The 27,898-nt window shown below is 39.5% G+C and overlaps 1 protein-coding gene across 1 annotated transcript; it reads left to right on the forward strand.

The window, feature by feature from the left end:
• Nucleotides 1–502: 502 nt before the first annotated feature.
• LOC104070183 (activating transcription factor 7-interacting protein 1-like) lies at nucleotides 503–27,898 on the forward strand. The gene is made up of 10 exons (XM_009575347.1): nucleotides 503–1,556; nucleotides 12,564–12,650; nucleotides 17,021–17,166; nucleotides 18,343–18,480; nucleotides 19,965–20,030; nucleotides 20,713–20,786; nucleotides 21,298–21,386; nucleotides 22,695–23,333; nucleotides 24,939–25,006; nucleotides 26,369–27,898. Exons 1-10 carry the CDS (start codon nucleotides 503–505, stop codon nucleotides 27,896–27,898), a joined length of 3,891 nt encoding a protein of 1,296 aa, XP_009573642.1.

The raw sequence follows: 27,898 nt of genomic DNA on the forward strand, positions 1-27,898 counted from the left end.
AAATCTTGTCATTTACCCCAGTTGTTAATTCTATTTGAAACTCATGAATTACATAGTTTGAGAAAGATGAAGTCAATGTAAACTGATGGACCAAGAATATTTCTTACTTTTTTACAAGAAGAGAGGCTGCTGGCACTTATATTAGCACAATACCTGTTTCTAGCTAGAAAACCTCGTCATGTGGCTCTGCTGTAATACTATTACGAGGCGACTGGTCTAAAATGTGTAGTCAGAACATTACTACATAATGTTGTAGTGTGATCTCAGTGATCTTTACATACACGTGTTTGTGCAGCGTATGTAGAAACTTGTATTCACTTTTTCTGAGAACAAATAAAATTTAAGTGTGTTGTCAGGTGTTTGTTTGGTTTTGTAGATACAGTTAAACCGGTTTGCTTTAAAATGTGCTAAACACCACAGTCTTTCTTAGGAACACTGTAATATGATGATAATAAATTGTTACCTTCACAATTCATTCTGAACTTTTTTTTTAAGGGTCAAGATGGATAGCACGGATGAACCTCAGAAAAAAGTCTTTAAAGCACGAAAAACAATGAGAGTAAGTGATCGACAACAACTTGAAGCTGTCTATAAGGTTAAAGAGGAGCTGTTGAAGACAACTGAAGTTAAACTGTTAAATGGAAAGCATGAGAATGGAGATTCTGATTTAAATTCCCCTTTAAGCAATACAGACTGTATGGAGGACAAGAGGGAAGTTAATGGCGTAGTGGACTTTTGTGTTAACTCTGAAGAAGGAAGAACAGCTTCTGATGAAATTAGTGAAGCCAAAAGCCCTGAAAGTAGGGCAGGGAACCTAGTCAATGACACAGAACCCGAACCTCGAACACTGTCTCCAGAGAATGTTACTTCTGAGCAAGATAAAGATACTGATACTGCTTTAGCTTGTGAGGCTGAAAATGGAGTGCTTGGTAGCAATAAAGATAACTTCCATGAAGAAAATAATACAAAAGATCATTTGGACCAAAGAGAGAGTGACATCCCATCAGAAGGTGAAAGTAAATCAATCTGTGATATTAGTGACTCTTCTGAAGAGAAGGGAGAAATAAATGACTTAACTATTAGTTCCGATTCATCTGGAGAGGAAAAGAGGACTGAAGAAGTAACTGTTGAAGATGCTGTTGGAGAAGCCACCATCTCTAGCAGTATGGAAGCTGACCAGGAACCAAAGGACAGACAAGACGGCACTGCAGGTCTTTCAGAAACCACTGTTCAGAAGACAGTAGATGAGCCAAGTGAAAGTATCTTGGACAATACTGACTCTATGGAAACAGATGAAATTATTCCAATTTTGGAAAAACTAGCTCCGGCTGAAGACGAACTGAGCAGTTTTTCTAAAAGTTCTCTGCTTCCAGTGGATGACACAGTCCCAGATTTAGAAGAGAAAATAGACAACTGTTTGGGTTCACCATCCAAGCAGGAAAGCAATGAAAGTCTGCCAAAAGAGGCTTTCTTAGTACTGTCTGATGAAGAGGATCCCTGTGATGAGAAGGAAGAACGTGCTGAAGTGATACTACCAAACAAGTCAAGTCTTCCAGGTAAGAGTTTTCTAAATTGGTAGTTTTGATTCAAGTCTGGGATTACTGTCATGTTCGAGACCTGGTTTGTTTTGGTTTTTTTTCTCATACTCTTTGCAAACTGGGGTGGGGTGGTGGGTGGAAGAAGAGGAAAGATGAGTAATTGCAAGACATGGAACAGAAAGATTTGTGGGAGGAGAAATATGTTCATTTACTGTTATTGAGAGGAAGAAGGGATTCCAGCTTTCTTTAACGTGCAAATAAATAGTAAGAATGAAAACGTGCTCGTAATCCAGGCATGCCACAAGTCCCATTTGTTTCAAATTTCTTTTTTTTCACCAAAAGAACAGTATTGGAAATGTTTCATGAAAAACACAAGTCGTATGGTTTTCATGCCATATAGCTTTTATTCATTTAACTCATAGTGATTTTTATATAACTTTTATCTGATGACTATGCTAACTGATTAACATTTGAAAGCATTAAGTGTAGAAAGCTGGTACTTTAGTCTTCTCATGTAGTTAGCAGAAGATTTTTTATGTTAAACTGAATGGCTGTCCTCTATAGTCTATTATTGTCATGCAGTTTTGTAAGCTTTTTTTTTTTGACATAGGGCACTCATTGTCATTCTATTGCACTTCTGAAAATAAAACAGATGAGTAATTTACAGATAAGTTGACACTGCTCTTTGTTCTATAATGAAGAAAGGTGTTTCAAATGATCTTGGGGTTTTTTTCTCTTTTTTCTTTCTTTTTTTTTCCCATTGTATGGCTTTTTATGAAATTATGACAATGCTAACCCAAATGTGTTTAAATATGCTTGACTGGGTAGGAATTCCATAGATTAAACAAGATTCAGGTGTCTTTCAGTCTCCAGGAAGTTAGTAACCATAGTTTCTCAACTCTTGTTTCACTAATGATGAAACTGGATCTTCCACTAATGTGTGATGGCATTCTGAGTCTTCAGTCTCTAAACAACTTGAGAAAGGGAGATAAGAATGTCTTTTCAGCCATGTTTCAGACTCTTCCTTCTTTTCTGGTGTTTACCTTTAAATTTATGCCACTTAAACAGAGCAAAGGTAGGTTCCATAGTTTCTTCTAAGGATTTTATTTAGGTGTTAGGTGTTGCACTGAGATTGCAAAAGTGATACCATTGTTGTGCAATTAAAGTCTTCCAGAAACTATTTGGAGGTGGGGGGTGGCAGGGAGAAAGAACATCACGTGTACTTGTGTCAAGATTGTAGTGTGTTATGAGTCCCTTTTATAAAATGTACATTACAAATAAATTGATGATCCTTGTTCTTACCGGGTTTGAGGGTTTTTTCATTGGAGATGAATGAAATTAGGATATCAGGGTTGCTTTTTTCATCTTACCCAATGAGAAAATGCACTGTGGTCACAAAGGAGTTTTTGCTCTGGAGCTGAAATGAATATTAAATATTAGATTATAGTTTGTAGAAGTCTAAAATGATTGTATCCAGCGACGTTATTTTCAGTTCTGGTGATGGGACAAATTCTCTCGACTAACCCAAGTAACAAGCGATAGGACGAGAGGAAATGGCCTCAGGTTGTGGCAAGGGAGGTTTAGGCTGGACATTAGGCAAATCTTCTTTACTGAAAGAGTGGTCAGGCCTTGGAACAGGCTGCCCAGGGAAGTGGTGGAGTCGCCATCCCTGGAAGTATTTAAAAGACGTGTAGATGAGGTGCTTAGGGACATGGTTTAGTGCACATGGTGGTGTTGGGTTGACGGTTGGACTCGATGATCTTGGAGGTCTTTTCCAACCTTAATGATTCTATGATTCTATGACTAGTTGTTTTATTTGTTGGCTATAACAGTTTATGACTTTTACAGTTGCATGGCTGTAACTGAGTCTGATCATGAAAGGAAAACTGGCCATTGTGGAGTATATTCTGTCCTTAACCAGCAGTCATCTGTTAATTTCTGCGTTCCAAGCTTCATAAAGCTTGCCCATCAAGTTGCAGAGAAGAGAATTTAAATTTTTCTGAATAGTACATACATTCTGTGTGAAATAATTCAAGCAAATCTTTTGGGCACCCATTTTGTACTAAATTTAACATGGTATTAATAAAAAAAATTTTCAGTCCTTTCACCAATTTTCAATAACAAAGATAATAGCAGAGAGGTTGCAGGGGTTGTATGAGAAAACAGAGTATCGTAGAAGATAAAGATTAATTTTTGGAAAGAGTCTGTGAGGATTAAATCTGTGGAAATGATATGGAGGTCATTTGAAGATGCTATATTGGAGGCACAGGTGCAAGCTGCTCAATTAAGAAGCTTCAAAAAGCCCAGACGAAAACCAGCATGGCTAAACAATGATGTAAGGAATGGTACTAGAAGACTTTCTTCAAATGGGCAGATTAATAGAATCTCTTTCTCAAGTAGAATTAGTAAATATAATAGCTGTTGATACTTAAGATTTTTGTCATGGAAGATCATACATTAGAAAACCTTGGAGCTCTTCGGTTATGTGAACAAGCACATGACAAGGAAGACCCGATTGATGTATTTGAATTCTTTTGGATAGCCAAACACAAATGATTTCTTACCAAGAACTTTTGAAAACTGAACTGTCTTCAGATAAGATGGAAAGTCCTTATGGAGGAAATAATCATTTGAAGAATGGAAAGTAAGTCTACAGTGATCTGTTCCAGAGACTGTGCTGTGCAATGGAATTAATAATTTACCTAAAATGAAGGATAACTAGCGAGGTGACAGTTTGCTGATGATACTATGAAGAGCTGTAGAAGAATCTTACAATGCTGAATGACTGGGGTATAAAAATGGCAGATGAAACTCATTGTGGTTAACTACAAAGTGCTACAGATGAGTACGAAAATGTTCATAACTTGATAGGGAGATAGAACTGACTTGCCACTCAAGAACGATTTTCCAGGATTATAGTGGGTAGTTTTGTGAAAACATTGATACAATAGCAGTTGAAGAAAGCAAATGGAGAATGCTGGGAATAAATTAAGAAATTGAGGAAAACTTCACTGCGGGACACCAAGCTCTCAAATGTTTTGTATAATTCTGTTTCCTTGCCCCTCCCCATATCAAAGATGATGTCACAGGACTGGAAAAGGTCTATGAAGGAGCAACAGGGAAGATGATGGAATTGCAGAGTAATTTTAATTCAACCCTCTGATGGTCTTTGTTCCAACCCCTACTCAAAGCAGGTCCAGTTACATCAGATGGCTCAGGGACCTTGGTAGTTTACTTTTGTGCATCTTCAAGGATGGATATATTGCAGTTTCTTCTTCGGTAGCCTAATATTTAACCAACCTCAATAGTGAAAAACTTTCTGCTTACTTGGAATCTTCTGTGTTCCAACTTGTGTCCATTGCCTCCTGTCCTGTTGTTGTGTACCTTAAAGAGTAGTAGCTCCATCTCTCCGCTCTCCCATTCTGCAATGGAAGGCAGCGATACAATCTCCAATTAGTCTTCACTTGTTAAGGCTGAGCAAAACCAGTTCTGTCATCTGTTCCTCATACAGCATGTACTTCATCCCCTTGACCTTTCTGGTGACCCTCCACTGGACTTGCTGTGGTTTTGTCACTGCCTTTCTAGTACTGGGGATCCAAAAACCGGACATAGTGCTTCAAATGGGGATTTCTCAAGTGCTGAACAAAGGAGAATCACTTCCCTTATCCTGCTGGACACATTTCTTGTTAATATGGCCTGAAATGCTATTGAACTTACTCACACTGCTGACTAATGTTCGAATTGTTTTCCATCAGGAATCAAGGCCCTGGTCTATAAAGTTACGTTCCAGCCAGTCAATTCCCAGTCTGTCCTATTGCATAGGGTTATTCTATCCCAGGTGCAGGACTTTGTATTTGCACTTGCTGCACTTTGTGTTAGCCCATTTTTCCAGCCTGTCAGTGTGCTTCTGAATAGCAGTTATGCCCTGCAGAATATTTGCCACTCCCCCAAGTTTGTATCCGTGAACTTGCCAAGTGTAATATCCTGCCCACAGGTCCAGGTCATTAGTAAATACGATAAACTGCATCAGCCCAGTATGGATCCCTGAGGACTGCCTCTAGTGCTAAGCCACCAGCTGGACTATATACCACTGATGCCAATTCTCTGAGCCCATCGTAAAAAGCTACCAGGTCTGTCAGGCATGATTTGCCCTTACTAAATCCAAGCTGGCTGCTCCCAGTCACCTTCCTCTCCTTTGTGTGCCTGGCAGTGGCTTCCTATGAGGATTTTTTCCCATAACCTCCCCCAGATGTCAGGTGAGGCCAACCAGCCTGTAGTTTCCCTGAATCATCCTCCTTGACTGTCTTGAAGATGGCTGTGGCATTTCCCTTCTTCCAGTCATCAGGAGCTTCCCTTGGTTGCCATGAAGATGGTAGAGAGGGGCCTCACAGTGCCAGCAGCCTGCTTCCCTCAGCCCTCTTGGGTACGTCTCATCTGTTCTTGTGGACTTCTCTATATCCACCTGGCTAAAGTGTGCCCTGGCTCTATCTCCTTGACTGTGGATAGCACTTCACTTGTGCAGACTCTGCCAGGGTCTCCCCCTGTGCTGTCAGGAACTTAGGAGGGAAACTTGCCAGTGAAAAGCAGAGACGGAAAAGTTGAGTACCTCAGCATTTTCCATGTCCTCAGTCATTAGGTTGCCTGTCCCGATGAGCAGTGGCCCCACAATTTTCCTTACCCTTCCTTTTGCTGCCATTGTAGTTACAGAAGCCCTTCTTGCCTTTCACATCCCTCACTGGCTTCAATTCAAGTTGAGCTTTGGCTTTTCTTACTTCATTCCTGCACAACTGGACAATGTCACTGTATTCCTCTTACTTCCTCCTGTGTAATTCTTTTTGACGTTGGAGCTCTGTCAGGAGCTCCCTGTTCACCCATGCTGCCTTCCATGCTGGCTCTACATTCTGTATATTGAAATGAACTCGTGCTTTGAGGAAGTTGTCCTTGAAGAACAACCAGCCCTCCTGGGTCCTTTTGCTTTCCAGGGCAGCTCCCTTTGGGATACTACCATGTAGGTCCTGAATAAGGTGAAATCTGCTGTCCTGAGGGCAAGGACTGTGATAATATTCGTGGTGCTGACTTCTTGCAGGATTTTTAATTCCACAGTCTCATGGTTGCTGCAGGTGAACCTACTCTTGACCTTCATGTCCGAGATCAATTCTTCCTTGTTTGTGAATAAGCATCTCCCCTAGTTGACTTATTAATTGCATGTGTCAAGAAATTGTCTTCAGCGCACTCCAGAAACCACCTGGATTGTGCCCAATCATATAGCCCTTCCAGTTAAAGTGCACCTGTGAGTCCTAAGGCCTGCGATTGTGTGAGATGGCTCTATTGACTTTCTCTCCTAGATCAAGTAGTCTGTAGTGAGTACCTGGCACAACATTGCCTGTGTTGCTTTGCCACCTTCTCCTCGCCCGCAAGCACTCAGCTGGCTCATCATCTATCCCATAGCAAAGCTCTGGGCACTCCTCTGCATAAAGCACAACCACTCCTCACCCTTTCCAGCCTGTCTTTCCTGAAGAGACTATGCTGATCTGTTGCAACGCTGTAGTCATTTCTGCTATCCCACCATGTCTCTCTAATCCAAATGAAATCATAATTTTGCAGTTTTGTAGAAACTGCACAAAATTCCCCTTGTGTTTTGTGCTGCATTCATTTGTTTACAGATACTTGAGATGATGAACCCTGAGTCGTGATGCTTTCACAAAGGACAAGCAAGCACCTTCCCTGTCATGCTGTTCCCCAGATGTTTCCTCACTGCCTCCCATACCTCAGCTTCAGGTTATGATAACCATTCCCTACCATGCCTAGTTTCAGGTCTTCCTCATTAGGTTAGCAAGCCTGCTTGCAGAACTCTGTTCAACTTTGTCAGATAGGTTCAGTCCCTGCTCAGTAGTTCTTGATCATCAGAGATTACCACAGTGAAAGGTGTGAAAACCTTGCCTGCAACACCTGTCATTCAGCCAGGTGTTGATCTTCTGGATGCAGGCACTCTTACTAGAGCTTTTTTTTGTCCCAGTTCATTGGGACGATTGGTGATAATGCCACCTTGGGCCCTTGTGCCTTTTCTGCAGAGATCCATTGCCACTCTTGGAATGCTTAGAATTGCTTCTGGTAGTATCGTTGGTGCCCATGTGGATGTGCCCAAGTAGCAAGAGGTAATAGGCTGAGGACTAGATGAGCCTTGGTAGCCTCTTTGCAACGTTGGGGATCCAGGCCCCTGACAAGCAGCTAATGTCCTGAGGCCATCAGGTCAGGTTGTTAGGTGGGTACCTCCTGTGGGAGGGAGTCCCTGATGACTATCACCAGTCTTTCCTTTATGCAGGTGGTTGATTCAGACTCAGCTGGCTGTGTTAATAGAAGATTTTCCTCTTAATGTATTCCATCAGTGCTATACCTGTGCAGTAACTGCAGATTTGCAGGTAAAGAGGGAGTCCTCATTCTGTTGCTGGAAGTCACAGGCTTCTTATCTCCTAACCATTTTGAAAATCTCCATTTGTTAATATTTTGAATATAGCCTCTAATTGTCCCTATTTCCTTGCACTGTGGGGCTTGGGTTTTTGTCTGTGCAGGGTTGTAGTTTATCCCCTCTTTGTCCATTCTACACAGTCAGTTCATCTCCTCCTACAGCTTCTTCACTTCCTGACTCATACCAGGTCAGAGAGAGAACTTTTAGACAAGGATGGACTGTATTTTAGAGTAGGATCTTTCAGCCTGAAAAAAGAGATGGAGGAGACATGTGACAAAGATCTGTAAATGGTAAGTGGTATGGAGAATGGATATTTGCTGTCTTTCTTCTACAAGAACCTCATGTATCAAATGGAGGAAGGGAAAAAAAAGTGAGAGGCAGGATCAAGGTGTGGAAGAAGAGATGGTTCTCCATGTGGAGAACTATAGAGCTCCTTGCTAGCAACACTGTGACTGCTAAAAGTTTACCTATATTTGTCTTCTGTGGAAGAGGAATTTTTTTGAGTGCTATCAAGCACAGAAACCCTAAGGCTCTGGAGGTCTCCCACCAGCAATTTTTCAGAAAGCTGAGGAAGCTTTCTGGGACTGTGTAATTATGTTCTTTCATCCTCCTTATATTCTTCCCTACTTGATTATCTACTGTTGACATGAAAGTGTTGGAGGTAGGATCCTGGATTAGGTGAACTGTTGGTTTTACTTAAGTGCAGCTGTTGCTGTGTTCTTTCCCTTACCTAATCTACACTCTCAAGTTTAACCAGGTAAGGATGTCTACCAGAGTAAATCTGAAGTCTGTCTTTCTCAGAATTGCTAGCACTTTGAGTGCATTCTAGACGCCTTGATTCTAGGCTTCTCTACAGCAGTGGCATTTCATGCCCTCCAGGGATAGTTTGAAAGAGAACGAACTTGCTACTGATCTTTGTTAAGGGAGTCTGAAGTCAAGCAGCACACTCAAATACAACCTTTTAAGAATAAAGAGTGCAGTTAACATTTAAAAGAATACAGCTTGTCTTCTAGAAAGTAGTGTTTGAAGAGAACTTCAGAGCATGTGAATGGCAGATAAACAACTAAACACGAAATTTTGTTCTGTGTTGTGATAGAACTAGCTGTCAGAATTCTTGAATTCGCCAACAGGAAAATAAGTTACATTTAAATGGCACTGATGAAACCTCTTTTCTGCAATAATAGTTTTAGTTCTGGTTTTTACTTCAAAAAGGGATAATGGAAGACTTTCAGAGAGTTGCTGCAAAAAATATTTCAGCATTTGGGAAATCAACTTTATATTGGAAAGCTTAAAAGAAAAGTTTTGTTCATCCAATAGAAGATTAAGGAGGTCTATAATATCTGCAAACGGGAGCTGAATGTATGGTGGAAAGAGGTTTCTTTAATGTGGCAAAGACAAAACTGCTGCATTTTTGATCCGCTGGATTTTGCAAACCAGAAATCAGCCACACTTCTCTCCGACAGACTTTGGAGGACTAATTAAAGGATGTTGGATTCATTAGTTGTAATCTTTAACTCCTTTGCGTATTTTTTTTCCCCAACTGAAAGTGTGGTAATAAATAACTAAAGAGAATATTGTGCTTTGTGTTTGAACCACTTGATGATTTTTTTTATATATATTTTTTGTGGTAGGCAAGAGGAGTTGTGACCTAATAATGGAGTAGTTCGGGTTGGGAGGGAGCTCAGGAGGTCTCTAGTCCAGTCTCCTGCTCAAAGGACGGTCAGCTGTGAGATTAGACAAGGTAGCTCAGAACTTTATCCAGTTAGGTCTTGAAAACTTCCACTGATGAAAGACTGGACGACCTGTCTGGGTGACCTGTTCCAATGACTCTTCATGTTGGAAGTGTTTTTCTTTCTATCAGTTGGAATCTCTTGTTTCTGCTTACACATGTTGTTTCTTATCCTTTGCAAAGCACCTTTACAATGAGTCTGGCTCCATATTCTCAAAAGCCACCTTACGGGTATTAAAAGCTGTTTTTAAGTCCCCATTAAGCTTTGTCTTCTCCATGCTGAACAAGCCCAGATCCCTCAGCCTCTCTTACAGGACATGTTCCCCAGTCACTTAGCAGTCTCTTGCTCCTTACCGAGAGATGGCATAACGAGTGCCAAGTAAAGGGCAATAACCACTTCCTATGATATACTGACACTGTTCCTGTAAATGCAGCTCAGGATGCTATGGACTTCCTTTGCTGCCAGGGCATACTGTTGGTTAATGCTTTGCTTGCTGTCTATGCAAGTCCTCAAAGCAGAGCGGCTCCCCAGCCATGCAGGCCCTAGCCTGTGTCATTGCAAGGATTCTCCCTTCCCAGGTGCAGAACTTTGTATTTGTCCTTGTCGAATATCATAAACCATTTGTTACCCCGTTTCTCCAGCTTGTCTAGGTCATGATGATTCCTTTGAAAATATATGAAGCTATGATTTCTTCCTAAACAAAAATAGTCAAATCCTGTCGTGTTTCATGGGAAAAATCTGTATTTCTGTTTTATAATAACTTTTGAGTAGAGTTTGATCAAGGATTCACTACTTAGAAAGGCTATGCTTTTGTACTTTCTTGTGATTGCTGTCTGTGCATATCAGTTCTAGCCAATGTATAAGGAGAATGTTATGGTTACAGGATTATGGAATAGTGAGAGTATGACTGTGCAGTCCAGAGTAACTTGCAAATACTGTTCAGATGCTCTTAGGCTTACTCACTATTTTTATTTCCATTTACATGTATATTTTGGCAGAACTGACATCCAAATATGCATCCACTCAGTTACTAAGGAGATGTAAATGCTTGCAGCTGTAGAAATAATTAAAAGGTATTTTCAATGGTTTAGCGACAGGCAAACACCTAGTTTAAAAAAAAAAAAAAACAAAAAAAAACCAACACAAAACCAAACACCTTTGTGTTCAGATCCACAGCAAATAGTGTGACTTATTAAGATGACTGTGTGATAAGTACAGTGATAACTTAATGGTATCATCAAATTATTACTTTTTTAAAGGATTGCCTTCATTGCTTCTGCCTGTCTAGCATCAGGACAATGAGATCGCAGCTTATCAGTGAAAAATAAGCTGATAGCCAATTGTAAAATTATCTCTGTATTATGGTTCGAATCTTCTTAAATAGAGGTTTAGCTGGGCATCATGTTTAAACCACTTTTAGTTAAACAAGCTAAATTTGTTCACAGAGTGGTGGAAGTTTGTAAGGAAGGGACTTCCTCATCCCTGAAATTACTTTGTTCTCTACATAGAACTCAAAAAGCTCAGCTTTGGAACTTGTGACATGATATTTTAAAGACATTCTAGGTATGTGTATCTTCTCATGGAATATTTGTATCTTTCAGTTGAATATTAAAATCTGTACATTGTGGAAAAAGTACTCTTGAACTTAATGACTCTCCTTTAGATTCTTAGGTAAATGAGTCTTATTTTATTGATAACAATTAAATACATGAAGCTTATCTATAAGTCTTAAAAAATCAGGTGGCATTGGCCCTATGCCATTTTATTACCTTAAAAATAAATTAGATTGGTTTTCAAGAATTTATGTGGTATGAATATTATTTCTTGCATAAATTAACAAAATGAAAAGTCTTGTCATTTCAGTTTTTGGTTTTCTGACTACTCCCTTTTTCTGATTTATTAGGCGACTTATTTTAAATTACTCAAATCTTCTTCATAATAGAAAATTTAGTGTTAAGAGAGCATCAAGCATATCTTTGCAGCCAGAACTTTCTCTAAAAAAGCTAGTAAACTCTGCTGTAATAACAAAATGAAAATAGGAAATTGGAGAAGTGTACAGATCAAGATGTGCATAACAGTGCTGACTTGTTCTGCTATATTCTGGGTAGATTTTAATGTAATCTTAAAAGTAATAGTTTTATGTTGTATCTAGCAAGCACAGGAGGCGGCAAATAGAGCCTGTACAAAACACATAATGGAAGTTCATGAAACAAAGTTTTCAGGAAGTTTTAGCGTTTTTCATTTTAACCTGTGTGCATTTGGGGGGTGTCACTTCAGATTTTTCTTTATTTAGGAACTTCCTAAACTGTATGTTTTTAAATGACTAGTCTTAAATTGTAATACTTTGTATTAGGAAGAAATGAAAATTCTTATTTGTTAAGAAGAATCTAGGCCTTTTCTACCATAAAGATTATGGACGAATTTGCCAATTGTAAATAAATAGAGAAACATATTAGTATTCTGTTACTGAAATTTTTATACTTTTTTCCTAGGTGAAAAATAAATAAAAATAATTTATTGAGAACTTTAACTACATTAAAAATACATCATTTCATTTCAGAGGTAACTTTGAGGCATTCTGTTGATTTTAAAGATAAGCAAATCCAGAAGTGAATCTTACTGTGTTGTATGGTAGTTCAAATGTTTGCTCTGAAGGTGTGCTCTGATTTTTTTCATCTCCTGCATTCCCTCTGCGTCATACTTATTTCTCTCGCCTTCCCCGACATGGTTTTTCATAAGTATTCTAAGTTCGCTAGTCAAAATAGGACTCTTATGAGACTTCTGTAGGTCAGCATAAGTAACACATGGGGTTTTTTCTTCTGTTTGTAGAAGAGGTGGAGGAGGAGAGAAGAAAGGAGAGTGAGGAGGATAAAGAAGAAGAGGCCACCAAAGAAGAGGAGAAACATACAGAGAGAAGTACGTAATGTTAAAACTACTGTGCTTTACTGATGGCGCATGTCAGAAACACAGAATCATTGAGGTTGGAAGGGACCTTTGGAGATTATTTAGTCCAAACCCCCTGCTCAAAACCAGGTCAGCTAGAGCAGTTTGCTCAGAACCATATCCAGACAGGTTTTGAGTGTCTCCACAGATGGAGACTCCACAACCTTCCAGTGTTCTGCTTCTGGTGTTTGACCACCCTCACAGTAAAAAAGTTTTGATATGTTTGAATGGAATTTCCTGTATTTTGATTTGCATCCATTTCTCTTGTCCTTTCACTGGTACTCACCAAGAGTCTTGCTTTGTCTTTTTCACTCTCCACCCATCAGGTAATGTATACGCATTATAAAATCTCCCCTAAGTGCCTTTTCCAGTTGAACAATGCCAGCTGTCGTTTCCTCATATGATGGATGCTCCAGTCCGTAGAACATCTTCGTGGCCCTACACTGAACTCTCTCAAGTATGCTCACATCTTTCTTATATTTAGAAGCCCAGAACTGGACACAAGACTCAAGGTTCAGTCTCACAGCACTGATTAGGAGGGAATAATTACCTCCTTTGACCTGCTGGCAATACTCTTCCTCAGGCAGCCAAGGATGTTGTTGGCCGCCTTTGCCAACAGGGCACGGTGCTGGCTCATGTTCAACTTAGTGCGCATGAAGACCACCAGAGCCTTTTCTGCAAAGCTGTTTTCTACCAGTTAGTTCCGAACCTGTACTAGTACATGGGTTTATTCCTGCCCGAGTGTAGGACTTTGCATTTCCTTTTGTGAACTTCATGAGGTTTCTGTTTGCCTATTTCTCCAGCTTGTCAAGGTGACTCTGAATGGCAGCATAACCATCTAGTGTAGCAACCACTCCTTCTAGTTTCATATCACCTGCAAATTGCTGAGGATGCATGCCCTCTATCCCATTATCTAGGTCATTAATGAAGATACTAGTGTTGGTACCAGTATCATCCACTGGTATACGTTACTAGTGACGTGCACCAGCTGGACTTCGTGCCACTAATCACTACTCTTGGAACCCAACAGTTGAGCCAGTCCGTTTATCTAGACCATACATCATGAGTTTGTCTCTGAGGATGTTTTGGGTGTCAAAAGCATTACTAAAGACAAGATAAACAGCATCCACTGCTCTCCCCTCATCCACCAAGCCATTTGTCTCATCATAGAAGGCTATTAGGCTGATGAAGCATGATTTTCCCGTGATAAATCCATTCTGACTATTCCCTAAACATATTCTCTTAATATGTTTAGAGATGATTTCTAGAATTACTTGCTCCATCACATTCCCAAGGATTGAGGTGAGGCTGACCATCCTGTAATTCCCTGGGTCCTTCTTGCCCTTTTTGCAGATTAGAGGAAAGGAACCTTCTGCTATTGCCGCTATTGCCACTATTGCTATTGTAAGGCTATGGCCTTGCAGTCACCTCAGCCAGCTCCCTCAGCACTTGTGAGTGCATCCCTCTGGCTTGCATGGACTTGTGTATGTCCAGTTTGTTTAAATGTTAACTCAGTGCTCCTCCACTGAGAGCAAGTCTGCCTTTGCTCCAGACTGTCCCACTGATCTCAGGGAGCTGGCATTGCTGAAGGCAATTATTCTCCTTAAAGTCAGAGGCAAAGAAGGCATTCAGTGCCTGGGCTTTTTCTGTGTCCTTTGTCACTTGTTCCCCTACCTCATTCAGCAGGGGGGACATTATTTTCCCTAGTTTTCCTTTTGCTGCTGGTGTAGAAGCCCTTCTTGTTGCCCTTCATGTCCCTCACCAGATTCAGCTTAAGGTGAGCTTTGGCTTTCCTAACCCCATTCCCACCCACATAGTGCCTTTATCTTTCTCATAGGTCACCTGTCCCTAGCAGATGGGGGGACCTCCATCCCCTGCAGGCAGGGAGTCACTTGCTACTAATATATGGCGCTACTGCGTGGCTCAGGCTTAGCCAGTTCAGACATTTCACTGGGCACAGCTCCCAGCCCCATATCTGCTATAAGGAGACTGAACCAAATCTGTCATCGTCCTGTACATCTGCAGGCAGAGCGGGAGCTGCTGCCCTGATGCTTCCAGCCTTTGTCATCATGGGAGTCTCCATTTCCCATCTGGATAAGCACAGGCTCTGATTGTACCTCCTTTGGTACGGCTGGGGGTTGCAGTTCTTGAGGCTGCAGGATCTTGGAGTATATCCAGTCAATTTGTTTCTCATCATTTCTGATGCTGTGCCATCCCCTGATCTCCTCCCATAGCCCCTTTAATTTGGCAACACAGCTCTCCCACTGGTTTGCACCTCCTGTAGCCAGGAAGCTCATCTCCCTCTGCCATAGCCTCAGCCAGAATGGGAGGCCCTAGATAAATCCTTGCAGCCAAAGACTTGCAAAGCCATGTCTTCCCCCAAAATAGCCCAGTCTGAGTGGAGGCTCTGACATAACCAGGAGAGTTGTTCCAGTGGCTACTGGAGACCACACCATGCAGCACGTCACCACCATTACTGAGTGCAGGGAACATCTCCCTTCTGTGCACCCTGCTGTGCAAAGTCCTGTGTTTATTAGCTGCTCTCTGGGAGCTGCGCTCTAGGCCCAGCAGTAATACAGGCCTCTGCCTAGTACCTGCTGAAAGGGTGTTTGAGCCTCCGTAAGGAATCAGCTGGCACATAAGCACAAAGCACCCTTTGATCGAGAACAGCTGACACAGCTCACTAGAAGCTGCTAGAGTTTCCTAGAAGTCACAGCCTGCCTTAGATACCCTTTCTACTAGTAGCAAGCACCTTGAAGCTCTTCAAAGAGAATCTAACTGCAGTAAAATTAGATGTAACATCTGCCTCAGAACAAATTATCTGAACATTAAACATGTTCTGTTAAATATGTAGGTAGCTCTTGCATGTTACAAACTACTACTTGTACTGTTCAGTGGTTAGGCTTTTTCTAAAGAGACTGACTGGGAGTAGGAAAGAGTTGTATGAAAGATCCTAATAAACTTGTCTTCATTAGTCTGGGAATAGTGTTCTAACGATTCAGATTTTTTTTTTTTATTTTATTTCTACAAGTTTTTCTGATGGATGGAAGAAAGCTGGATATAGCTCTTTTTTTTTCCCCTCATTTTGCACTGTTTACTGTCATTCTGAAAAAAAAAGAAAAACTCGGTACCTTAGACATTTATATTGCTTGCAAATATTCAGCATTCTGCAAATGTTTATGAAGAGTCCTGTGGCCCTATAAAACTTACCTAAAATTTGAGGACCTATGCTTTCACAAACTTTTAAAAATAACCTAGGTTGTCATGCAGATTTTAAAATACTACCTTTTAATAATTTTTAGTACATTAGTGCATTTTTAATGCAACTCAAAAAAAAAAAATCAGAAACCACCAGAAAATCAGATCAGACTGAAGCCATCAGAAATCTAACCATCAAAAAATCAGACTATAAGAAATTTGTGGAGTTAGAAATATAACTCACAGAGTGTGTGTAATACAAGTAAAGAAAAAATGGCAGTGGAAAGTAACTATTTGTTATGCTGTTTCAGTCTCCAGTGAATCTTCATTGATGTACTACTAATTCTGTCTTTCAGTACCATCCTCAGGTTTGGGGTGGAGGGGTTGGGGATTGTGGTCTTTGGTGTTTTGACGGTGGTCAGGTACCCACAGTATGCTCTGTACCTTCCCTTCCTGATAGTTTACCTAGGCTTGTTGTTCTACCTGTGGATCTCTAGAGGATACAGTGCCAGGAGCTGGAGGAGTGAATGAGGTCTCTTTGGTTCTTTTGTGCTTCATCGCTGTGATGAAAATGACTTTTGTAATATAGTTTTGTTTTGAGCCTTTTCTTTTGTTAGATTTTTACTTTCCTTCTTACCCAAGAAGTAAGAAAAAGGTTTTAATGTTTTTTCAGTCAAGGATTGGAGGTACAGGTTAAAACTTTGTGGCAGGTAGAAAAAAAGTTCATTGCTGACACAGGCAGAATGAGATGTAGTTTTGTTTGGCTGGAATCCTGAGAAGAGGATTCCTTTTTCAAAAGAGGAAAGCCACGTTTCATTGTAGGATGGTGCTGGTAGGAGCAGGAAGAACTGGAGGCGAGTTCTGGAGAAGGGAATGGGGGTACTAGAGTCATTTTGCATTTGGGGCAGTGGTTTGGTGAATCACAAAGCAGAACTCACTAACAGGGCAGCAATGTACAGAGACCAAAGGGACTGTTGTTCTGCTTTGATGTCATCAAACATCTTTTTTTTCCAAAGGTGTTCTTACTAGTTTAGGATGAAAATGCTTAAACTGGGGACAAATGAAACTTCATAATAATCACGACATTCTGCACATACCTGTTTTTTCAAAGGTTCCTCACGATCAGTTGTATCTAATTGTTCCAGGTGAAGTGTCAAGGAGAAAGCGTTCCAAATCTGAGGACATGGACAGTGTTCATTCTAAACGTCGTCGGTACATGGGAGAAGATTATGAAGCAGAACTCCAAGTGAAAATTACAGCCAGAAGGGATGTTGACCAAAAATTACAAAAGGTAGAATGGAGGTGTAGAGTGAAGATGGCAGACACTCATCGGTCACTTGTCTTACCATCTTTGAATTAGCTATCCTTTCCCACACACTTCTTGCTCCTCAAACACTTTCTCTTTTTTGTGGTTGAAAATTGGATGTAATTCAAATTACAAAGGTGGCTTAATTCATATAAAGTCCTATGTAGCCCTACTTTTAAGAAGAGACCAAATATCATTTGAAAACTATGCTGCAAGAGTTATATTTGAAATGTGTTAAATATTTAAACTCTTAAGTCTTACGTGATTATAGATGGAGAATCTTAGCAAAGGAGGTATTTCAGTGTCGTAAATGTTTATATGTGATGCACTTTATTGTGTGCCTAGCTTTAAAGAAAGTCTGTTTCCAAACGAGTGTAATCAACATAGTGTTTTGCACAGTCTTACAGAGCTGTTAATTGTCTGATTGCACCATTGGCATGTAAAGAAACCTGTGGTCTTGAAGAAAAAAAATTGTCCCCTTCTGTTAGTTAGCTAGTGCATGTTGTAACTTCATTAATGTAGGATGCAGAAAACTGAAGCATGTTTGTTGCTTGTTTATTTTTGTTTCCTAAGGAAAATCTTTGCACTGCAATAGGTGTAGGAGGGAGAAAAAAATTAAATAATAAGTGTAACAAGTAAACTTGGCGGAAATCAGTCTCTTCTTTTTCCATTTTTTGCTTTCGCAAAACAAGCAACACAGGGCATTTCTGCTAGGGGAAGATGCATCTCAGAAATAAAGTTTTGTTGAATGTCTGTAGTTTCTGTTCTTTGAATGCCAGTGTCCCTCTCAAGAACAGAAAAGTAAGAGGAAAAATTAATTTGTGTAAACACAGCACTTTTTGAAAATATCTTCTGTTGTTAAGGTTCTTTTTATATGTAATAAGGTTTTATACAGTTATCATACTGCAGTGAAATTAATTTCTTGAATTAATGGCAAAGAGGGACCATTTGTGTTTGCCAAAATAGATGCAGAAATTTTTCGTAGCTGTGCAACCACGTGCTTATTGGTGACTATAGATTTATTTGATTGGCAGGCCACAACCGTTGTCATTGTTCTGTTTGTAGCAGGATACTTGTTAAGAGTTGAGAATATTTTTATAGATGGTCTCCCAAATTCTAGGATTGCATTGTTATTTTTCTTTTTTTATAATAATCTTGCAGGTTATCCAGAGACTGTTAGAAGAAAAACTTACTGCTTTACAGTGTGCTGTATTTGACAAGACACTGGCAGACTTGAAAACCCGAATAGAGAAAGTAGAATGTAACAAGAGGCATAAAACTGTGCTTACTGAACTACAGGTGGGTGTTTGTGTGTTGAACTGCATACTAAGAGTCAAATTTAAAAATAAGTTCCTCAACACTTAGTAGTAAGTCTCTTGTAGTTGTCAGTAGGGAAGCCATTTTGACTCCACAAAGGGAAAGGGGGGGAAGCAGCAAATACTAATGTTGCTTTTGAGTTGTAAAATTCTATTTTCCCTACTCAGAAAGAAGAAAGCAACCAATTAGTCGTCAAAAAACCCCAAAGCAAAATTCCTGATTCATTAGCTGTTAGTAAACCACTTTTCCACTCTTCCATTTAGACGTTCTTCAAATAAATGTTAAGTATGGAAATATCTAACGCTTTTATGAAGCCAGAAATTTGCTTAAAAACAGAAAAGTGCAGAAGGGAGAGGATAATAGCACTGGACTTTGTAGAATGTTCAAACAAAGAAACATGACATGATACTTATCCATGTTATTTCCCCAGAAACTGAATACTTATGTTCTAGCAAGGAAACAAATAGCTAGTGTTGAATGCAGTATGCTTTCTTGCATTCATTATAGAAATGATGTACATAGTGATGAGATGAGGAACATCACAAAAATCAAAGAATTTTGAAGTGACAAGACAATTAAAAGCTTATGTCATAACAAATTCAAACAATAAGGCCATTTTACTTATAACATAAAAGAAAGTATGGAGTTTGCCAGACAGTTCATACTACATAACTCTTCCCCCGTGCTGCCCCAGACATTTTATGTTGACTTTTTGTTAAGTGCTAAGATGCTTTCAGTATACTTGTTTATCAGTGTTTTTAGCCATCAACTACAGTGTCTAATAACATCGTATAAGGCTGTGAATGTGTTGATGTTAATAGACCCGCAATCTAAGCTTACATGGTTTTATTATGCAAGGTGCTCCAAAAGACTTCTACATTGTAAAAGATAACAGAAATTGAAATATAAATGTAATTAATGGCGGACTATAATTGTAGCCCATCATGTTGCTTTGTAAAAATGTGAAAGAGATGAGGTTTCTGAATGGACCAGCTCCTTTTGGGTAAGAAGGTCTGAGATCATGGTATATGAAATTGCTGATTGTCATGGTTTAACCCCAGCTGGCAACTAAGCACCACACAGCTGCTTGCTCACTCTCCCTCCCCTCCTCCATGCATGGTTGGTACATAAGGCATTAAAACAGTCAGATGCTTTGAGTTGCTTTCATTCATGCAGAATATTGTGTGAACTTCTATAAGATGGATTCTGTTTGTGCAGAATAGGAAGGAAAATAATTCAAGTTGTCTCTAAGATATCTTGATTGCGACACGTGTGTGTGTCTTTCTGCTGCTTTGAAGTAATATAGTTGTACTGTATTTCAAGGAAGAATAATTCCTCCTGATATGAAAATAGCCTTTGACTTGATGTCTTAATTATATATCTTTTAGTTTGTATAATTTCTTTGATGGTTCTTGGGGAGGATATTTATGGTTTTGTTTGTTTGTTTTCATCTTCTTCCCATTTAGGCTAAAATTGCTAGATTGACAAAGCGGTTTGGAGCAGCCAGGGAGGACTTGAAGAAAAGACAGGAAGTAAGAACTGGATTTGTTATATTTGTTTTTCTGAGTTAGCCTAAACGTTGTGTTGAAAAATAAAGAAATTTTATGTGCAGAAAGATGTGACCTGGTTGTTCAGTGGTGTTCACAAAGTAAGTTTGTCTTGTTTGGTTAAAGGCAGTGATATGAAAGAATAGTCTTTTAACATCTGTTATGTAATTCTGATTTGAACAGAAGGTTCTTTAGGCATTTTTAGTGTGAAAGCACCTTAAACTCTATGTAAGTAAATCTAATTTGCTTCAATATGAAGAGTATAGAGTAAATAAGAGTGAATCCCAGTACCTTGATTTTTGCAGGGGGAGGGTGGAGGAATGGATACAAACAATAGTATTTCTCTGTGTCTAGAATGAATATTTTGGATTAATTACTGTGAAGAAATGGAAGCTAAAAGTCCATTAACGGTCAAGAAGAAGTTTTGATTCTCATGCTATAAAAACGTGAAGGCAAGAGACTTATAAAAAGGGAAGATGTAGGGGAGGGAGGCGGGTAGGACCAAGGAGGTTTTGGGAGCTTGTAAAACATGTCAAGTTCTCCTGCAGTGTTGGCTCCAGAAAATGTAGATCTCACACAGAAATTAATGAATATGAAATATAATGAAAGCATAAGTTTGCAAGCTGACTCATGGTTGTTTTGTTACGGCTTCTCTCTCTCTCGGTAGAATTCACCAAATGCACCTCTGTCTCCAGGGAAAGCAGCAGGAGACACTGCAAACACAAGCAATGCGACATACCGGTAAGCAAACCACATCACTGTGACCATGTTAAAATTTACAATAGGACACTTGAGATACCTAAAGTAATGGATAATCCCTGTATTTTCCTGTTTTAATTAAAGTGCTCTTCCTTTTCCTTCATTGCTCTTCAATTGTAAAATTCAATTTTCTTTCACAGAAGTCATAAATGGACAGTATTGAATCCATTCTTAGGTAAACTGAGATGAGTGTTGTTTCAGCAATTAAAAAATAATGGATAAAAACGGAAGTTTAATTTCCAGGAAAGCAAAGTTCTCATGGTGAAAGGCAAACTTGGTGCAAGCACTTGAAAATTTACAAATAATTCTGCATTTTTTTTTTAGTAGGGGAATATCCAAAGTTAATTTGCATGGGGTGCAGAAGATAAATGGGTTTAGAAAATCTCAATTAAAAGAATAGCTGTAAAATAAGGGGTTTTTTCATTGTTGCACTGTTCGTAATTAAACCTGGTGTGGCTCATTGAGAAATGCTAACTGAAACCTCATTCCATAGAAATGCTGGCACAGTGAGGCAGATGCTGGAGTCAAAAAGAAATGTAGGAGAGAGCACACCAGCAACTTTTCAAGCCCCTGTGAATGCAGGTAAGAAACTGCCTAGGGACTATAAACAGACTTTTTATTGCTTTCCATTACATAAGTAACTAAACAGAGCGAAACTGGGTTTTATGACCTTTTTTTCTGACATCAAAAATCATTATTCTTAGCTCCCTACCGCATTCCCAGTTTATATTTATGTAGTGTGCTTACCAGGTAAGGGGAAGAAATGTGTTGATTTGGCCAACCAGAACACATGGGTAAATTAGATGCTTCAGCAGACTGGTTGCTGGGTATGGCAGCAAAAGTTGCAGTCTCTCAGCTGCCGAGAAGTGAAGCACATGGCTCACAGGCCATATCATGCTGATATCTTCCCTTCTAACTAATGGCTACAGAAGTTGAGTGGGGAACTAAAGGAAGTCATGAGCCCCACTTCTTAAGGAAATCAAGTTGAAAAATGGAATTGCTAGATTAGAATTTTATAGGGAATGTAGACTCAAAACCACCATTAATTACATTCATTGTAGTCACACCATCCTTGGTTTTAAAAATAGTTTACCTAATATTGAATGCTGAATATTTTCCATAGAATCATCTCATAGTAGGCATATACTGGCTTTCTGTAGTATATTATGCTCCTGGTCTTTAGATTTAATCCTGAAATTTTGTTTCATAAAAAGCAAGTATCTTCTCTGACACATTAATCCTTGGTTTCAATAGAACCTTCTGGATACAAGGTTCTACCTATACAAAGCAAGTTAGTCATAACGGACTTAGTTTTTCTTTTCTTGTGTTTTCTAAAGGACCAGTTGTTCTAACATTACTGTAGCGAGTGTTTAAAATGCTGTATTTCATGTGTTTTCAATAGTTAAACCTTGGAGCTTTCTTCAAGCCTGTTTGTGTCATAGTTTTTTGTATACCTTAATTTTTTGCCATTTGTATGTAGCTCTTTCAAACAGAAATACAGCATTGACCGTATCTTTAACTAGGCCATTGAATATCAGAGTGTACAACAGAAAAAGAGTATCTATAGCCTTTATTTGCAAAAAGTTAGTCAGATACCACATTTTTCATAGAATCATAGAACGGTTTGGGTTGGAAGGGACGTTTAAAAATCACCTAGTCCAAACCCCCTGCCATGGGTCAGGACATCTTTCACTAGATCACGTTGCTCAAAGCCCTGTCCAGCCTGAGTTTGAACACTTACAATGATAGGGCATTCATAATTTCTCCGGACAACCGGTTCCAGTGTCTCACCACCCTCATCGTAAATCACTTCCGTTTATTGTGTTGGAGTGAAACTTCCCACTTAGTTCAAATACTTAATTTTTTTTTTTTTTTTTTTTTTGGATGTAGTGCCAGCTTCCAGTCTTGCTGCTCCTCCGACAGTTGTCAGTGGACATCCTAAGCCTCAGACTCCAGTGACCTCCACCAGCTCTTTGACAACAACAGTTCTTCCCACATCTAACACAGCTACGGTTGTAGGCACTAACCAAGTGCCCAGTGGCAGCACTCAGTCAGTGTCTGTCTCATTGCAGTCTTTGCCCGTAATCTTGCATGTACCTGTTGCAGTATCATCCCAGCCTCAGCTCCTGCAAGGCCACACAGGGACTTTGGTCACTAACCAACAGTCAGGCAACGTTGAATTTATATCCGTACAAAGCTCATCTACAGTTGGTAGCCTTACCAAAACTACAGTGTCCTTGGCATCAACTAACCCAACAAAACCAAATAACAGCCCATCTGTGCCCAGTCCTGGTATTCAAAGGAACTCTCCAGCCAGTGCTGGGTCAATAGGCACAACGTTGGCAGTACAGGCTGTTTCTACTGCACATCCAGTTGCCCAGGCCACAAGGACTTCTTTGCCCACAGTGGGTACTTCAGGACTTTATAATGCTACCAGCAGTCGAGCCCCTCTGCAGATGAAGATTCCCCTCTCTGCATTTAGTAGTACAGCTCCTATTGAACCACCCAGCGTTACAGCACCCAGAGTTGGTAAGTTATGCTTGAATGTTGACACTGGGAAAGGAAAATAGTTGTCAAAGGGAAACACAAAACTCCACTCCTGTGGAAATTTTTTTGTTAGTGTATTTTACCAAGATGTTTCTTCTGGGTTGCCTTTCTGTTGAAATTGTCAAGATCAACATCATCTCTGTCATAGATGTGTTTCAGCCATTGCTGAAAATCATCTCTACTTAGAAGGAGTTAGCAGCGTGGCTCTGTAAGCTTTGTTTTATTTAGAACTTGATTTATTTCATTCCTAGCATGAAATCAGAAACTCCTATTCTACCATTAACAACTTGGTATTTATTTTTAATACAGCCTCTCAAAATAATCTGGCTGCCTTTCTAAGCAAAGACGTGCTGAAAGGAAAGTATAATCATCAACTTAATTTTCACAACACTTCAAAGTAAAGAAAATGGGGGAAAAAATGCAACTGAATACTAACTGAGTTCCAAAGAAGTATATTTATTGTATTTAAAATAAAGCCTCTGAACACAGTGAATGTTCAAATATGGTATCTAGATTAAGTATTTTAAAATACTTTCTCTCCATCTTTGGCCATGCCATGATGATTCTCTGCACTCCTGATTTACATACCTTGAAAATTTTTTTCTAAGAGGTCCTCAAGATTTCTAAGTGAGTTGGAATTACAGCAAGTTTCTCATTGGCACAATATAATGTTAAAATGAACTCAAGCAAAGCTTGACATCAGAACTAGTTTTATTTCATTTTCCCATCTCTACGTTACCTATCTTACCATAGAGTTGGACAGTTACATGGTTTGTATTGATTTTTTAGCTCTAAAGCTAATATAATGATTTAATACAACATAAAAAGGGTTGTGACAGATCAGGCACAGTGACCAAAGGAAGGGCCTATGTGTCCAAAAATGTGTCTCATTTTCTGTAGTTCACGTAGCCTTAGTGTATACCCTAGCAGTTTTCTCACCAGAACTGAAACACTGCTTTGGGCCAGCACTGTTGCTGATAAGCTCTGGTTAAAATGAAAAGGAATGAGAAGGGAGAATTTGGATTTAAATGTTTACATCAAATATTCAAGCAACTTCTGCTTAGTTGCTAGTGTGGACATATGTTTGGCTGAGCTAATAAAGATACTCAGTCTCCATGCACAAATCGTCTCAGTTATGTATTTTCCGGTTTGTTTAACCATCTGTTGCTCAGTCAATTTTTTTGTACAAAAATGTTGAATAATTGTAACTTTTTTCAGTTTAATATCTTGTCCATTTACATACAGAGGGAGGAGAGATTGGAGTTATGCTTTGTCCTCAGATAGGCAAAGGAATTGTTCATAAAATATTTTGAACACACTGTCAGACTTTCAAGGAGGGAAACATGTACTGCTTCTAGGCTGGAAAGTGCCATTTTGCTTTTCTGTATCTTCTGTTCCCTCTGAAAAATGGTAGTAATCAAGCTTGAATAGTTATAATTGAAAATTAGGGCTGAAAAATGTTAAATGTGCCACATACTGAATGTTTAGTATCAAACAATTTTGAATATTGTCTCCCCAATTTGTATAGTGGATAGCAGTATTTAGTACTATTAGATACTGCAAATGAACAATTTCTTGACCCCTCAGAAAACCAGACAAGCAGGCCACCAACAGATACTTCGGCAAACAAGCGAACTGCTGAGGGAACAACACAGGTAGGTTGTTGATTATGTTTCTATATAAAATTCTAAAGTTACAATCCACAGGAGAAAAGTTCGTTACCCTTATTGCTCATAATGAAACAATTTTAGTTTCTTTTTTGTGCCATCCTTTCTAGTTTCTGTCCATTTGTATTTTTCTTCTTCTTCTGATCCAGAGTATTACTTGGAGCATGAGCTTCTGATAACCTTTTCAGAAGTTTTCTGATGGGGTTTGTGTAAGTAGATGAGTTAGTAATTCAGGAGCACACTAAAAACATGTCCGATACAACAGAGCTAACGAACAAAAGAAAACTCTGCCCAGTTTTTGTCTGAAGGGCTTGAACTTAAAGCTACAAATATTTTGTAAATTACTGCGGCTCTCTCATTTCAACACTAATCCAGAAGTTAATAAGAATTGGCGTTCTAATATTTCATTGCCGTATGTCATAGGAGAAAAAAAAGGAAAAGAAACTTTCTTCAGGAATAACTTCTTCATGATAAAGGAGAACTTGCAGTACTTCTGGATTCCTCGTCTAAGATTTGTTGAACTTGCTTTGAAATTTAAAGGTTGATATTAAGCTATTTAAATTATTCGTAATTAATTTTATTTCTGCATAGAGATATTTCACAAAGCACCTCATACTTACATTGCTGTTAACTGGAAGTTATTTTATTAAGGGGAATAAAATTAATTTCTTCTAGGCCAAATTTCCACATTTAATTCTGTTTCAAGGTACAGTTAAATCTGAATTGTATTTCAAAGCAAGAAGAAAACATACTGGACAAGATTCTGGTTTTCACCTGTCGCAGAAATAGTCTGGCAAAGATAACCAATATTATAAACTCTGCCTCACTCTACCTTTTTATTAAGGCATTTCATATCGAATGGTTGGAACTTCATTTTTCAAAGACACCTGTGGATTATAGCTACTAAAATGTCAGTACTTGATATGTAGGAAATTCAGTTCCAGAATGGATGACAGATGTACAGCTTTAAGATTTAATTTTCAATATAAGATGCATATTTTGGAATTTTTCTTCTTCGGTAGAGCCTGAAACCCGGAAAAGATTTTGGAAAAACAGATTGTGTGTGATAGTGGTATTTAGCAATGGAAGGTGAGCAAGGAGGGAAATAAAAGACACATGATGCTTTCCGGTTTTCAGTCTTCTGTTATAGTGTATGTTTCTAGGTTTGCTTTCAGTCAAATCAGTTAAAGCATGTGTAATGCCATGGTTAATAAAGAAGGACCTGATGCATTTTAATTGGCTAGCAAGGTATGGAATTGACATGCCATATCATTTGAAAAATCCAGTTAATGCCACCTGCTTTTTTTTATGTAAAATCCAAAATATTATGTATTACTCCACACTTCACAGCTCTCAGAACAAAAAGTAGTTCGTTGTGTGCCGTATACCTGTGGCATATTTGATGGTACAACTTTGATCAATTGTTTCGAAAAGCAGTTGAAACAGGAAGAGACTTCATCAGAAAATAAAGAAGCGGTAGAAGCAGCACAGACGAATTTTAACTTCCCTGAGGATGTCCTCTTTGGCTTGGAGGAAGAGGAAGAGGATGCTAAGAGCATCAAAAACACCCACAAGCAGACTGGCTGGGCAGCTAACCTATTAAAACAATGGCTGGCCAAAAATGGCAAGGATCCTAGCTTTGAATTGGTCCCAGTAAGTGAACTCAATGATATCTTAAGAGAGTTTTATTACACAATAAGGAATCATGATGGAAATACCTACAGTGTGGCAAGCTACAAGTCAATGCGTGCTGGCTTAAACCGGCATCTCAAAATGCCACCTTATAATCGTCAGATTTGCTTAATGAAGGACAAAGAGTTTGCTGGTGCAAACATGGTATTTGTGAGCGTGCTGAAGATGCTGCGCATGCAGGGAAAGGATGAGACTCACCACCATCCTCCTATAGCCGCTGAGGACTTGCGTAAGATTAAACAATCTGGTGTGCTGGGATTGCACAGTCCACTGGCACTCGTCAACAAGGTGTGGTTTGATTTACAGTTGCATTTTGCCAAACGAGGGAGGGAAATTTTAAGAGATCTGGCTCCAGATGCTTTTGTTGTTGAGAAGGACAAGAACGGGCGTCGATATGCTATGTTTAGGTATCCTAGCAAAGGAAAAAATGGAGAAGATCCTCATAAAATGGGTAAAATGTATGATATGCCAGGGGACCCAAACTGTCCTGTTTTTTCCTTGGAGCTTTATTTGTCTAAGCTGCCTCCGGAGCCCCCTGCCTTTTACCTGCATCCTTTGAAGCTAACATCAGAGCAAATGCAAGAACAGCCTGTCTGGTACAAAAGAGAACCGATGGGTGTGAACTACTTAGGTACCATGATGCCCAGGATAAGTGTGGCAGCCAGGCTCTCTCAACGGTACACCAATCATTCTCTCCGAACTACCACCATCCAGCTACTGTGTGAAGCAGGACTGGGGCCTAGAGAAATAATGGCAGTGACAGGCCATCGCTCCGAGTCTGCTATTAGACACTACTGGGGAGCTGCGGAAGTTCGCTACAGGGCTTGGTCAGATATAATGGAGAATAACGCCCCCAATTACCTATATAGCAAGATCCCAAATGAAGTGATAAAAGAATCACTATGTGGTGCCTCCACCTCTTCTATAAACCACATTGTTCTAGAACAAAGCAAAATTTTATTCCCTAAGAAATCTGTGGTGCCACCTGGCACTAATTCTCTGACTTTAGTCCCTGAGGGACACCCAGCTCTGAATTCCAAAAGCCCCATCCTGTTGAACCACAGTTCTTCCAAGGTGTTTCTCCCCAAGAACATGGCCAGTGGGAACCTAACTGTCGGTCCCCTTCAAGGCTGTTGTAACGAACCTGTCTTTATAAAGCGTGTGATAAAACAAGAACCAATGACTTGA

The sequence above is a fragment of the Fulmarus glacialis genome, unplaced genomic scaffold (genome assembly GCF_000690835.1).
Source record: "Fulmarus glacialis isolate BGI_N327 unplaced genomic scaffold, ASM69083v1 Scaffold6090, whole genome shotgun sequence".
Lineage (NCBI taxonomy): Eukaryota > Metazoa > Chordata > Aves > Procellariiformes > Procellariidae > Fulmarus > Fulmarus glacialis.

Excerpts from the sequence above, each read along its gene's own strand:
- LOC104070183 (XM_009575347.1), top strand. The coding sequence starts at position 503 with ATGGATAGCACGGATGAACCTCAGAAAAAAGTCTTTAAAGCACGAAAA. Across the intron at positions 18,481-19,964 it reads CTGTGCTTACTGAACTACAG|GCTAAAATTGCTAGATTGAC; the intron begins GTGGGTGTTTGT and ends CTTCCCATTTAG. Across the intron at positions 20,787-21,297 it reads ACAAGCAATGCGACATACCG|AAATGCTGGCACAGTGAGGC; the intron begins GTAAGCAAACCA and ends CTCATTCCATAG.